A 13365-nucleotide genomic window follows, 5' to 3' on the forward strand; every position below is an offset into this window, starting at 1 on the left:
GCAGCTTCATACCAGAAATACTATAAGACGACGCTTTGAAAAGGACTAGTTTCATACAGCTTTTCAGGTAGATAGTTCCTGCATACGCCGATACTTGCAGTATTCACTGATCTACCACGTAATCTTAAACCCACCGTACTTGTGTTTCAAAGTATCCCACATAAAGCCCCATCTTTGGACTAAATGTATAGGCTACACGACGTTTTCTGGAAACATACGGGGTTTTTTTCTATCTATTTACACTACAAGCCTTACTTTTTACAAAGATTAGTCAAAGTTCAATACCTTTGACCTGATTTTAAGTAATAATATGACTGAAATAATGTTACTGCGAAACTAGCATTATATTTAGGGGGATAACAAACCACCCCCTACAACATAATACATGAGCATAAAAACAAGGTTAACATAAACAAATGTTGAAAACAAAATGCGAAGAGTAGAATAGTAGTAAATGTGCAACACTACATTCATACCAGTGACACTGAAGATGTGCATCCTTCAACTCTATATGCTATTCTACTGTTTTATGTATGTTTAGTGTTAATAAATTAATCAGGCAAAGACACATACAAAATCGTTTATAATAATTCAGTTACATTTGTTACCCTTTAAAAAAAACAATTACACTTCATCTTCTTCGGTGACGCACTCTTTGTTTTGGGGAAAGAAGGTTTTCACTACTGATGTCTACGTCACCATGGGGATATAAATCCCCATGTTTAACCCCCCCTCTCTTTTTCCATCTCTCTGCCTCTCTGGTTTTCCTGCTCCTTCTGCCACCTGCCTCATCCCTCCTCTTCTTTTGTGGTGGGGGTGTGGACTTCTTATGACCAAGAAGAGGAGATCTTAAGGGGTCTGAAGGGAAAACTTCATCATCAAAGTTTCTGTGGGATCTCCCTGAAAGTCCTCCTTCTCGTCTGGCTTGAGCCTCTCTCCTTAGCCTCTTCACCTCCCGTCTCTCTCTGCGTCTCTCTGGCCACGTCTTCCTCCTGCCAGCCTGGCTACATGCCTCCTGCTTTGTCCTGCTCCTCCCTTGGCCTGGCTGATTCTCCTCACCACTCTCCTGTGGTGGTTCAGACAGCTGGTCTGAGAGGGGCAGGGATCCAGCACTCATGAGCTCTGCAAACACAGCATTGATAGAGAAAATTTACTGGATAATCTCTGTAAACCAGTAGAGTTTAGCTGAACAATTAGTTAAAAGAACCCATTGTTTACAGATGCATGAATACATGTTTTTATTGAAAAGAGATCAAACATAATGCGCAAGGGTTTGCTTAACAAAACAAAGCCATAGAGAATTACCAACAACCTCTGTAGTTTTCTCAGCTATAAGTAGAGTCCTTCAGTTCATTGTGTTGGGTTAGCAGCCTGCAACTTTACTGTTTTGATTCACTCTCACTGCCCTCATGAATGCCGTTTTCAGCAATAGCAGGCAGCTGTTTTCAGTAACGAAAAGAGCGCTAATGAATCCAAATACGCTACCTGCCCAGAAACAAGCAGTGGACAGCAATCATTGGCGAACAGCTGGTGAACATAATGATACACTTCAAAATCTGATAAAGCAAAGCTGAAAGCAGACTGAATACCGGGTTTACACTCAGTTGTCAGATTATGAGGTAGCTAAATCTAATGCAGTCACATATATATCCCATTATAAATCTTACATCTGTAAAGGTTATAATGTTCGACACTGTGCTGTACTGACAGGTGTTTTAGTTATTTCCTCCACCCTAGTTGTATCAGTGGCGATACATAACAGAAACACATATCTGTAAATTACAGTTCAACAGCACCACAACCTTCATTATTATGCCCATCAAGAATGTAGGATTTATTGCAGAAATTGTACTTTAGACTAGCTAGTTGTTGCCAATGAACTAGCAACTAAGTATGCCGAATATTTTTTGCATGAATACTAATGTTGTTCTGTGTCGACTGGATGTAAATGCATAACAATTTTCTAAAAAGTTCACGTTCAACATTTCAAGTTAGCCTGTTAGCGTTGTCTTGTTCTGCTCCCCTCAAGTGGCAAAAATATATCAATATATAATGCTCCAAAGGGAAACTTAACACCACCTGAAAATCCTGTTTTTGCAGACCTGCAGTGTTTAAAGGTCTCACTTTCCTACAGTGATGTACGGGTTTACTCCAGGACACCGTAACAGAACTGTTGGGTGTGGTTACAGGTGTAACAAAGCACATGTCTTCCCACATCAAGGCCGGGTGGACGAACAGGGCCTGTAATCTATCAGGTACAATAAGTACAGCAAACAGGCACGGGGAATATTAGGGCCTTGACAAAGGAAGCTTTAAGACATTGTACCACCAAGCTAGAAAAGAACTTAAGATCTGAGGAGGAGAACGTCTTTGTTCAGCGGGGAACCAAGCCAGGCACATCCCACAAGCCTCAACCTACCACATTTCAAATAGCAAGGTCTTAGACGGTCAAGGCTGATGTAGCATGGAAGCTGCAGTTCAAGATATGGTCCATACGTCTCTGGATCCAAAGATATTGTTGTGGTCCCCAGAATACAAGATATACCCCCTGTGGGACTTGACAACCCTCCACAGAAGGAGGTCAAATGGGACAGGAAGCAGAGAGAGCATCTTGCAAGATAGAGTAGGGGAGGGGAAAGTAGTTGGAGGTCAGGGGCAGATGGGTGATTTGGACACCCTATGCCAACTCATTTACAGCAGGTTGTCATGGTGGAGGGTCAAATCACGCTATTAAAGTCCTGACTAAAGGATAAAGTTACTTCATTAGATAACTGGAGAGACACCAACTGCTACAATCAAAATGAAATTGTAAAAGGAGACCCTTTTGGAGCTTGATGGGTTTTTCAATCACATAAGATACAATTTAAAGAATAAATCCCTCCTTAAAAAAATCAGCAAAGCATAATAACCACCGATAAAACACATTTTATGTTTCCGTTTAACATGACTGTATGAACAAAAACTCAATACTATATTTTTAGTTTTCTCACCTTTGGCTCTTTTATGCATCCTGGTAGGATGCATAAGGATATCGTCAATTGTGTCATAGCAGCAGACATAGGGCAGTGAGGGAAAAGTCCCGCTGACCATCCTCCTCTTAGTGCACTCCTGATACAGACAGAAAAGAGGCACAGATGACGGGAGGGCAGTTAAAAACAGTGCTGGTACTTAAAAAAAAGTGAGAAAGGAAGGAGAAGATGTGATTAAAAGAGAGAGCAAGAAGATCAAAGAAGGGCAGTTACAATCCAAAAGAAAAAATACAGGAAACTTGTAAATATCCTGTTTAAGGTAAATGAAGATCAAGTCAAGACGGACAGTAAAGATGGTTAAATTAAGAGAAGGATTCCTGTTAGTGGTCACTTACATAGCCATAATGTCCCCTGTTAGAGCAGTTGTAACAATGAGCGGGGCAATCCTTATGTTTGAGGGTGCGGGTTGTCGATGGCCTTAGTGGAACCTCTAACCGGATCTGTTAAAACAACATTTTCAAACATGAAAAAAAGACAATGATTTTATTTTATGTTTTATTGATATTAAATTACAACTGTCAGTTAAACATGCTTCCTAAAAATACATGATTAAGATGGCCTCTGCCTCCTCAAACCTGTTTGGATCATTTCTATACTCTCATTTTATTTGGCTAATTCACTAAAAACTCAAATGAGGTGTGTTAATACAGTCTACCAAAAATCATTATATGTTGAGAAGCACGGTGTATCTTGCTTATTAAGGAAGTCAGGATAAGAAAAATGCAGTGAAGTCATAACTCACAGTCAAGTGGTATTGTCTCCACGTATCAGGGCAGGCCTGAGGATAAACCAGGAAACAAAAGGAGAAAGTTACGCTACAGAAAAAAGCATTGTAAAACTGTACTGAAGACGAGGAACTGCTTGACCACTTCAAACAACACTTCATAAATTCGGCCTACGCATGCCTGGGGCTGCAAAATATGTCAACACTCAGCTGACAAATGCTTTCAAAGTTTCCTTCAATCCACATTCTCTAACACAAACTCTCACAGGGGCAAAAGCTGGCAGTTAAAGGACACTCACATCGGAGAGGTGCCCTGCCATCCCACAGCGCTGGCAGTGTTGGTTCCAAAAGGGTGGCCTTTCACAGGGCCTGAAGCCATGTGAAGGCAGTCCACAGCTGGGGCAGGGGCGGCCCGGACAGTCCCTTATGATGTGGCCCTGGATCCCACAAAGGACACAGGTGGGACATTTCTGATGGCAAAGAAACAAAAGGAATGTTTTATTAGAGTGTTAAATTGGATGGTATAATCATTTCAGTCAACCTCTTTTGGTGACCATAGAATTACACCGACTCTGCAAAAGACAGAAACGTTAAGACTGGATAGGCTAGTCATTCAGAGCAGAAATCAACAGGAACACAACAAAAAGGTATGCAATATCACAATATTTAATATAAAAAAAAAAAAAGTATTTTGCAACTGGACTGCGTGACCAGGAAAAAAGCTGCCGTGCTCAACTCAAAAACTCTTTAAAAGGTTATCAGTGCCGTCTCTAAGGTAATACTGTAAGCACAAAGACGTCAGCACTCGCAATTAAGTCTGTAACTTTTAATGAAAAAATAATAAACAGCAGCTGAATGAAACGAACACGTTTCAGCCCAAGGCTTTCGTCAGTGTTTTGCAAACAAATGTGGGTGTGACAATTTTTTTTAACATAACACCACAGCAGAATATTCCATGTTTACGCAGTTGAAAATATAGGGCATCATTTTCAAAACAGCATTTTGCCATATTTGGAAAAGTGCAGCAGGAATCAAAGTAAAGAAAAAGGGGTAATCAACCTGGCTTGAGACAAGCCATGTTGGTAAGCATCTTAGGCCAATAGGAAACCAGGATGCCCCCTGACATTGATTTAAGACATCTCAGAAGCTTGGTAGGTAAATCTGAATAAGAATTATTAATCAACAATTGTATCAAACTCAAGCAATGGCAATTTCTTTCACAAAGCTGTAATAGTTATATGAAGGTAAGAAAGAAGGGTCGATCGGGGTCTTCCTTTACCTTGTGGTAGTAGCAGCTTTTGGCAAGATGTCCCATCCTATTGCAGATGTTACACATCTGAGAATTACCAGGCACCCAGTAGCGGATTGGCTGAAACTTTTCAGCACCATACTAGAAAATAATGACAGACATTATTATAAAAAAATCTGGCTGAGTACATGCTGTATAATTAGAACACAGATATCTTTTATAATTTCCATCTTTTGCTGTTTTCTGAATCCATGCTGAAAATTAATTTCATTCATTTTAGTTTTATGTTTGTTAAACCTTGTGTATTTTTCAAATGTATATTTTATATAAGCATAAGTTTGAATGTATTTCAGTTTACTGGCTTTAAAATTTTAGCACAAACTGGAGCTCAACCAGTTACCTTGTCCTTCTCTGATACGGCCCAGGTATCCTTCTCTGACTTCACCTTCTGATCTAAATGAAGAGAAAATAAATTACACAAAACATAAATGTGTTTCACAATAAATGACATGATCTAGTGGTTCTCCGGCAGGATGTATCTCAAAATGCATCATGCAATTAAAGAATGCACCATTAGTTCTTCCAAAGCAGATAAAATGTTGCATTTCTCATATATTCTGACTTATAAAAGCTGTAGCTCTAAAAACTGATGGGATGGAAAACTCACTTGACCTTCCCACAATAACACACCAGGCGAGGAAAAAGTAAAAATTAGAACCTCTCTGCTCCAAGGGAGCCGATGGCTGCAAGATAAGATAAAGTGGTTGTGTAAGGGGGCTCCCTGGTGTGAATTTGAGTATCTTCATTAATGTGAAGCAGAGCATTTCTGAAAAAGTGCTGAGCAAACTGTCTGTGTTAAAGTTAAAAAGTAAATTTCACTCTTTAGAATACTCTTTAAAATCTCTGTAATCCTCTGTGTCAGCGTAGTGTTCTTGCATCATGAAAGGTTTCTACATAAAAGTATTAACAATATTTATGAATTAATGTTTAGTTTTCTGTTAGTCTCCCAAGTTGGAACATGGACTAAAAGATTTACAATAAAAACTTTTACTCTGCTCATAGAGCAACTTTCGAGATCAAGTGTAGTCTAACCTTCATCTCCTGAATCATCCTCAGAGTTATTCCAGTAGCTCAGGTTGAGCTGAATGCTTGAGTCTCCCACATGCTCCTCTCTGCCGAGTATCATCCACTCCTCAATGGGCTGGTCACTGTCCTCCTCCTCCTCCACTAAGTCCACACTGGAAGCAGAACTCCGGCTGCTGTCTTCCAGCGCCCGTCCAGAGGTGTTGAATGCCAGAAGGAGCGGCGGAGAGCTCTCCCTGGTCAGCCGTGAAACCTGTTTACGCCTGTCTTGACGTTTCTGGTGACTGAACCCGATCTCCCATTCACCTTCAGAACTACCATACTCCCCAATAAAGAAGAGGTCGTCTTTGCTACCATCAACATCTTCGTTTTCCATTGTACAACCTAAAGACTGAAGCTGAGCAGCACCACCCAACGACGGCTCAGTGAACTGCCATTAAAAAGCAATGACTAAAGGCTCATTTCCAACACCTGTTTCTAATCAACTGGCACCGGATAGAAATAAAATTGCCTGTTTACTAGATGTCATTTTTAAATATGCAAGTATGAAGTAGGGATTTGAACATTCATAATACCGGTATATTGACACGTGGGTTAACGTAAGGCTAACCGGCGCTATGCTAACATTAGCTGTTAAGCTAGTAGCTAGTTAGCTAAACGAGCAAACTCAACTAAGCGGATAAAGATCTCAAACGGGTCTGATTCGGGCGCTTACCGCATTTAGTTTACCATATCTCGGTTTCAACTTCACACAACAAACAGTGATAATAATTCAACCCAAACAACTAAAAGGGGTTTAAACTAACTTCCTTTCTTGTTTACATGTTTGAAGCACACCGGCGTTTCCGGGAGTTAAAATGTTGGACAACCAAAACCAACCCGGCGTTTGAAACGCACGGCGCTTGGCTACAATTTCACCCCCGATAGAACCTGGAGTGGATTTTTGTAATGTGCATTTTAAAAAACATTATTTATACAGTTGCCATAAAGTAACGTGAAATTATTCTTAGATATGTTTACATACAGAAACATGAAAATGTAGAGGTACAGCTGAACGGTCAATAAGTAACTGATTGTCAGAAAATGAATTGGCAGCAATTTTGATAATCACTCACTTTCTTTATGCTGTCTGTCAATTGTGAGTATTTGCTGCTTTCTTTTAAATCATCTTCTGATCATTCTACTATGTTTTTTGCCATTTTGGACAAAACAAGCATATTATATGTCTCACTACGAAATCAGGGTAAATATACATTGTTTTCCCATACATATATAGTTGGGAAAAGACTTTCAATGTATATCGGTAACTGTTCAGAATATTATCTTGAAAAATGTTTTCTCCTTTATAACCGAATAGTTAACGGAATTAAAAATACTTTGAATGTATAATTTTGTCTGGGTGCGTGGGTGGACTTGGACTAATAATTTCTTTGTCCAATCAAGGGATCGTGCCGCTGTCCGAAGCTCAGGTGCTGAAGGCAGACCATTGGCTCTTCGCACGAAAACATACGCCAACAGTGCTCTTCTGATAACTTCCCAGTCTTCTGTTGGAATGAGTAGGAAAATGTTTCATCCTCGGTACCAGCTACACTTTGTTACAACTGACGTCTAGAATTTAAGCAGGACGACAGACTTTCACTGTCAGTCTGTGATGGACGTGCGCTTTGGACAAGTGCCGCTCACCGTTACACACAGTAAGTAGGCTAAAGATGTTTTTATTGAACTAAAGTTATGAAGTGCCCCCTATATGTAGAGTAAGTAAAACTCTTTCTTTATTTAACATCGAATTATGTTGACTCAGCGGCTGCGTGCGCAGTAAATTACGCATGAATACTGGCAGTAGCCTTTTGATTTTCTTTGATCTGCTCCGGTGCTCAGGGCACGGAGGGATGAACCAGCTCGGCGGTGTCTTCATTAACGGTCGCCCGTTACCGCACGTGGTGAGGCAGCGCATCGTGGAGCTCGCTCTGTCCGGCGTGCGTCCCTGTGAGATCTCCCGCCGCCTGCGCGTGAGTCATGGCTGTGTCAGCAAAATACTGACCAGGTAAAGAAACTCATTATTTTGCCATTTATATTAATTTAAAGTTATCCATATATTGAGGCTGACTTTGTTTAATTAGTACAAATTTAAAAATAATGTTGCAATAAGATTAATGTATAGGTCTATCTTAATTTATATGGTATTTTGTGATAACCAAGTGTTACAATGTTCAAACCAGAATTCCATGTATGTTTAAAAAGGGGGACTTCGATGTAAATGTCTGGGTTTTTTTCTAATATTTTTTGTAGGCTAACTCTATTAGGCCTATATTTGTGGTCATACCAGAAGCATAATCTTTATTTTTGGTGGTTTTCCTCCACTTTAAATCTATAGTGCTGCTCTGCTCTCACTTTATTAACTTATAAAGATACGTGAATCACATCAGCTTAAATATTTCTAAAAACAAAACGTTAATAGCTAATAATAATAAAAAAAATTCAGGTTCAATGAGACAGGAAGCATCAGACCAGGAGCGATTGGAGGCTCTAAACCCAAAGTGGCTACACCCAGAGTTGTGCAGATGATCCTGCATCTGAAACACTCCAACCCCACCATGTTCGCCTGGGAGATCCGAGACAGACTGCTGCTGGAGCGAGTGTGTGATCATGAGAGCGTGCCCAGCATCAGCTCCATCAACAGGTACAGATAGCCATAAGTGTGTGAGTTTGATCATAAATTTAGCATTGAGTGTGTTCCCGCTCTCTCTGCAGGATCATCAGAAACAAAGTCCAGTCTGAGTCTTGTGGAGCTGGTACGCTTTTTTAGTCAATTCTTCTCTTTTGGATCCATCTATCTCTTTCAAATGCTTCCTGACACTGACCTCTGACCCCTGCAGTGTCATCCGCATCACCTGTTGCCATGGGACCAGCTCATTCCTCCAAGTCCGTCCATTCCATCAGTGGAATTCTGGGAATCAGGAAACGCAGCAGCAAATATAAAGAAGGTAGTGACGTCTGTGAGTGTAATCAGTGTGTGTGTGTGTGTGTTTGAAGGTGTATGAAGGAATTTTGTATAGAAAAATACAAAATCATCCAATTCAAAATCAAGAAAACTGACATTCACTCAAGAAACAAGTTGATTCAAATAACAAAAAGGAAACCAACCTCCCCACCGGTCACTTCTGTGTTTTAGAACAGACTGAACACCATTCGAGACATGTTGTGTGGATGGATGTATTTGCAGAGCACGTGCAGAGATCACAGTGGATTCTCATCAGTGGTACCAGACCTCACAGCAGACTGATGCATAAAGCCGGTAGTCTTGTGTTAATATTATTCTGGCTAAAACATCCTCCGCAGCAGGAGATCCACCTCAGCGCCCCAGGCTCCTCTCCTTCTTCCGGCCTCCTCCTCACCTCCGCCTCTCATTACAGGCCCACTTACACCTTCACTCCTCCATCACTGCAGCCATTAGAATAGGAGATTGTAAAGATAGAGACGCAGACCAACATGCATGTATTTTGTCATTCTGCTAATAAGAACAAGTGACGTAACAGTAAGGGGAAGGTAGGAAGAGAAATAAAAGGGAAGCGGTTTTGTTTTCCAGGTGGTGACGTCTCCTACAGCGTCTACAGCGACCAGCCATGTTCCTGTAATGACATCTTTAAATGGTCTGACCCCTGCCCGACCTCTTTCTCCAGCATGACCTTTGATCGCGGCCTGCCAGCTAATCATAATCGACACCTTTTTGGTCAGTGTGCATCAAAATATGATCATTTATATCCAAGATGTATGTTCAGCCTGTGTTTCTCAAGGGTTTTTCTCTCTTGTCTGCCCTCTTGTTTAGGTCCTCCATGCGATTACAGCTGAATAAGGCTGCAAAAGAAGACAGAAGAAAGACTATTAGCCCCCTCAAGAGTGACTGAAATTGTAATTTTAACAACATGACTGATGGAAACCAAACACGTTGAAATAAAACTGATATAACATACTTCACCTTCTGTGTTTTATTTACATAAATTGGAGTCAAACACCAGAGAGCAGAGCTTCATCAGTCCAACATATTATCCCCCGCCTCCGTCACCCCTCAGGCCATTTCCTCCTCAGCCAGAGGTGGAGGCGGAGCGTCATTAGAGGCCCTGTGATGGAGGACAGTGACTGTTTGCGCTCCTCTCCCTGGCCTCCCCTGCCCAGCATGAGGGATTAAAGAAGGAGATGGGAGATGCCAGGGGGACCGGCAGGGTCAGAGACCACTGCTGGGAAAGAAATCTGTGGCCGGCAGTGGGCATCCGTCTGTGGGAGGCATGCGGAGAGCAGACACATATTTTCTAATGTTTTTTATTACATATGCACACACTCAGACACATGCAATTTTGTTTTTACAATTTGGTATTAGGAAAATAGTTGAGAAAGATTTGTATGGATGCTCAAAATATTTTTCCACATGTCGGTAAATATGAAATTTCAAGTCAGATCACGTTAACCTCTGAAGGCCAAAATTACAATGCAAACATATCAAATTAGGTTTAAAACTCTCAAGAGTTTCAGGCACAATGTTAAATAGTTCATGGTGTTGGTAAAAAGAGTGTTTGTTTATTGCAGCTCCCTAAATAGCGCAGAGGTATCATACACTACTCACAGAAATGAAAGAGATGAAAGATATAATTTAAATGTTTATTATTACCAAAATTGTTCACTTTTGTATTCACTGAATATAAGACAGGAGAAATGTAGTCATCACAATTCACACAGAAAACACCACCAGTGCTTTGTTTCACATTGGTCTAGTATACTCTTTCATCAATAGGGGGCAGTAGTATTCAGTACCTTCTGTGGTTACAGGCAACAAGTTTGCACAGAGCTTTCACTCTCAGGCCTCTATTGTTCAGAACATTTTATGACATTATAAGATTATATAATTAACTTTTACAAGCAACAAAACTGAACCTGCTGAACCTCCAGCCTCCAGACATCCTTCAGGACTGAGTTGTTTTCTAAGCTTTAGTTTAGTGCAGCCAATTCTCCAGTGAACATTATGAGACAGGCGTATGTGATTACAATAAAAGTCGTGACACGCGCAAAGCAAGACAACCAAAAAGCAGCTTTTATTGTTGGTGTTGACAATAAAACCAATAATTGTGCTCTGTGATATAACATGAGCCGGGCCTATGAAAGCAAATGCTTTCATAGGCCTGCTTTAAAACCATTATAAAACAAGTAAAACTGCTTTATTGAGAAGGAAAGCATTAAAATGGAGGAATGTCAAAGTTAGTAAAGTTTCAAATGAATGCCCTCTGGGGTTTTTGCTTCAGTCTGACTTGGTCTGGTATGACCTGTATTTTATGTTGGACAGAACACTGGACAGATATTTGCTGAGTAACTGATTATGTTGAGTCATTCTCCTCTACCTCTTGTGTGAAAGTTTTAGCACTAAACATAACCGACAGTTGTGACCACATGGCTCACTGTCATGTCTCACTTAATGGTTGAGAAATATACAGCGGGTAACATAAGTATTGAACACATCTACATTTGTCTCAGTAAATATATTTCTAATGGGGCTATTGTAATGACATTTTCACCAAAAGTCAGGAACAACCCATGCAATCCACACATGCAAAGAAATCAAACCACAGATGTCCATACATTAAGTTATGTGTAATAATGTGAAATGACACAGGGAAAAAGTATTCAACACATGAAGAAAGGAAGGTGCAAAAGGCATGGAAATCCAAGACACCCGCTTAAATCTATTAGTAATAGAAAGCAATCCTGCCCCTTGTCTGTGCAAATTAATATCAGCTGGTTCAGTTCCAACTGATGGCCTATAAAAAGGTGTCTCATTACCAAGGTGTCACACAAGAAACATCTCATGATGGGTTAAAAGCAAAGAGCTCTCTCAAGACCTTCCCAACCTTATTGTTGCAAAACATGCTGATAGCATTGGTTACAGAAGGATTTCTAAACTCCTGAATGTTCCGGTGAGCACTGTTGGAGCCATAATCCGGAAGTGGAAAGAACATCATTTCATCATAAACCGGCCACAACCAGGTGCTCCTCCCAAGATTTCTGACAGAGGAGTGAAAAGAATTATCAGAAGAGTTGTCCAAGAGCCAAGGCCCTCATGTGGAGTGCTTCAGAAAGACCAAGAATTAGCAGGTACAATCGTAAGTAATGCTCTCAACCGCCATGGCCTGTATGCACGCTCACCACGCAAGATTCCATTGCTGAAGAAAAAGCATGTTGAAGCTCGTTTAAAGTTTGCTTCACAACATTTGGACAAGCCTGTGAAATACTGGGAGAATACAGTCTGGTCAGATGACACCAAAATTGAACTCTTTGGATGCCATAAAACACAGCATGTTTGGAGGACAAATGGCACTGCGCATCACCCCAAAAACACCATACCAACAGTGAAGTTTGGAGGTGGGAACATCATGGTGTGGGGCTGTTTTTCAGCATACAGCACTGGCATACTTCATATAATTGAAGGAAGGATGAATGGAAAAATGTACCGAGACATTCTTGACCTGAGGCGTCTTGAAGCTGTCATTACCAACAAAGGCTTTTGTAGGAAGTATTAATTACATTTCAGTAAGCGTGTTCAATACTTTAACTTAATTTCTGAACTTATTTGTTTTGGTTTATTTGTATGTATGGATTACTTGGGTTGTTACCAACATCTGGTGAAAATTTCATGTCAATAGCACCTTTAGAAATATATTTACTGAGAAAATGGTGATGTGTTCAATATTATTTTTCCTGCTGTATATATAAAAATAGAGTGTTAAAAATACAGCTTTAATAAAACCACTCATACCGTATAACTTTGAATGTTAGAGTGAAAGGTCAAAATCATAACTTATATAAGTCACAAAGGCATCATATTTACTGCCATTATACAATGTACTAAGCTTATATGCCTCTGCATGTACGTGTATTGTCAGTTTATCTATTTATTTCTTAACACTACTTATACAACATAAGCAAGTCAAACCTTTTTAACAGCACCTTTACCTCATGTATTATACATGTTTTGTTTCCGCATGAAGGTGATTGTATATATGATGGTATGAATAAATGACAACATAGATCTAAAACAAACGACTTTATGGATATTATAATAAATTACTTACTCATTTAATCAGCTGTTAAACTCACAGCCCATACCTGGACCAGTGAGGGTTCAGTCCACATGTGTGTGTTCTGGATGTTTATATTTTTACAATTGAATTATGTACACTGAAGGTATTAAAACGTCTAACCTGTCACTGAATGTTCAGCATAAAAAGGTTGATTGT

At 40.1% G+C, this 13365-nt stretch overlaps 2 protein-coding genes across 2 annotated transcripts; one reads left to right on the plus strand and one right to left on the minus strand.

Annotated features, from left to right (window-relative positions):
• Positions 1 to 582: 582 nt before the first annotated feature.
• Positions 583 to 6911, minus strand: LOC138598656 (zinc finger CCHC domain-containing protein 7-like). Its single transcript, XM_069670484.1, has 8 exons — positions 6095 to 6911; positions 5403 to 5455; positions 5033 to 5143; positions 4053 to 4223; positions 3772 to 3807; positions 3365 to 3469; positions 2991 to 3108; positions 583 to 1122 (listed from the first exon to the last, which is right to left on the minus strand). The coding sequence occupies exons 1-8, from the start codon at positions 6459 to 6461 to the stop codon at positions 632 to 634; spliced, it is 1452 nt and encodes a 483-aa protein (XP_069526585.1). The 5' UTR covers positions 6462 to 6911; the 3' UTR covers positions 583 to 631.
• Positions 6912 to 7974: 1063 nt separating this feature from the next.
• LOC138597792 (paired box protein Pax-5-like) lies at positions 7975 to 9934 on the plus strand. Its single transcript, XM_069669313.1, has 5 exons — positions 7975 to 8129; positions 8568 to 8765; positions 8837 to 8877; positions 8962 to 9081; positions 9912 to 9934. Exons 1-5 carry the CDS (start codon positions 7975 to 7977, stop codon positions 9932 to 9934), a joined length of 537 nt encoding a protein of 178 aa, XP_069525414.1.
• The last annotated feature ends 3431 nt before the right edge of the window (positions 9935 to 13365 follow it).

The sequence above is a fragment of the Semicossyphus pulcher genome, unplaced genomic scaffold (genome assembly GCF_022749685.1).
Source record: "Semicossyphus pulcher isolate SPU_LCO1_2020_fin unplaced genomic scaffold, fSemPul1.0.p SCAF_2, whole genome shotgun sequence".
In the NCBI taxonomy this organism is placed as follows: Eukaryota; Metazoa; Chordata; class Actinopteri; order Labriformes; family Labridae; genus Semicossyphus; species Semicossyphus pulcher.

Excerpts from the sequence above, each read along its gene's own strand:
- LOC138598656 (XM_069670484.1), bottom strand. The coding sequence starts at position 6,461 with ATGGAAAACGAAGATGTTGATGGTAGCAAAGACGACCTCTTCTTTATT. Across the intron at positions 4,224-5,032 it reads AAAGCTGCTACTACCACAAG|AAATGTCCCACCTGTGTCCT; the intron begins GTAAAGGAAGAC and ends CTTTGCCATCAG. Across the intron at positions 3,808-4,052 it reads TGGCAGGGCACCTCTCCGAT|GCCTGCCCTGATACGTGGAG; the intron begins GTGAGTGTCCTT and ends GTTTATCCTCAG.
- LOC138597792 (XM_069669313.1), top strand. The coding sequence starts at position 7,975 with ATGAACCAGCTCGGCGGTGTCTTCATTAACGGTCGCCCGTTACCGCAC. Across the intron at positions 8,130-8,567 it reads GTCAGCAAAATACTGACCAG|GTTCAATGAGACAGGAAGCA; the intron begins GTAAAGAAACTC and ends AAAAAAATTCAG. Across the intron at positions 8,766-8,836 it reads AGCATCAGCTCCATCAACAG|GATCATCAGAAACAAAGTCC; the intron begins GTACAGATAGCC and ends CTCTCTCTGCAG.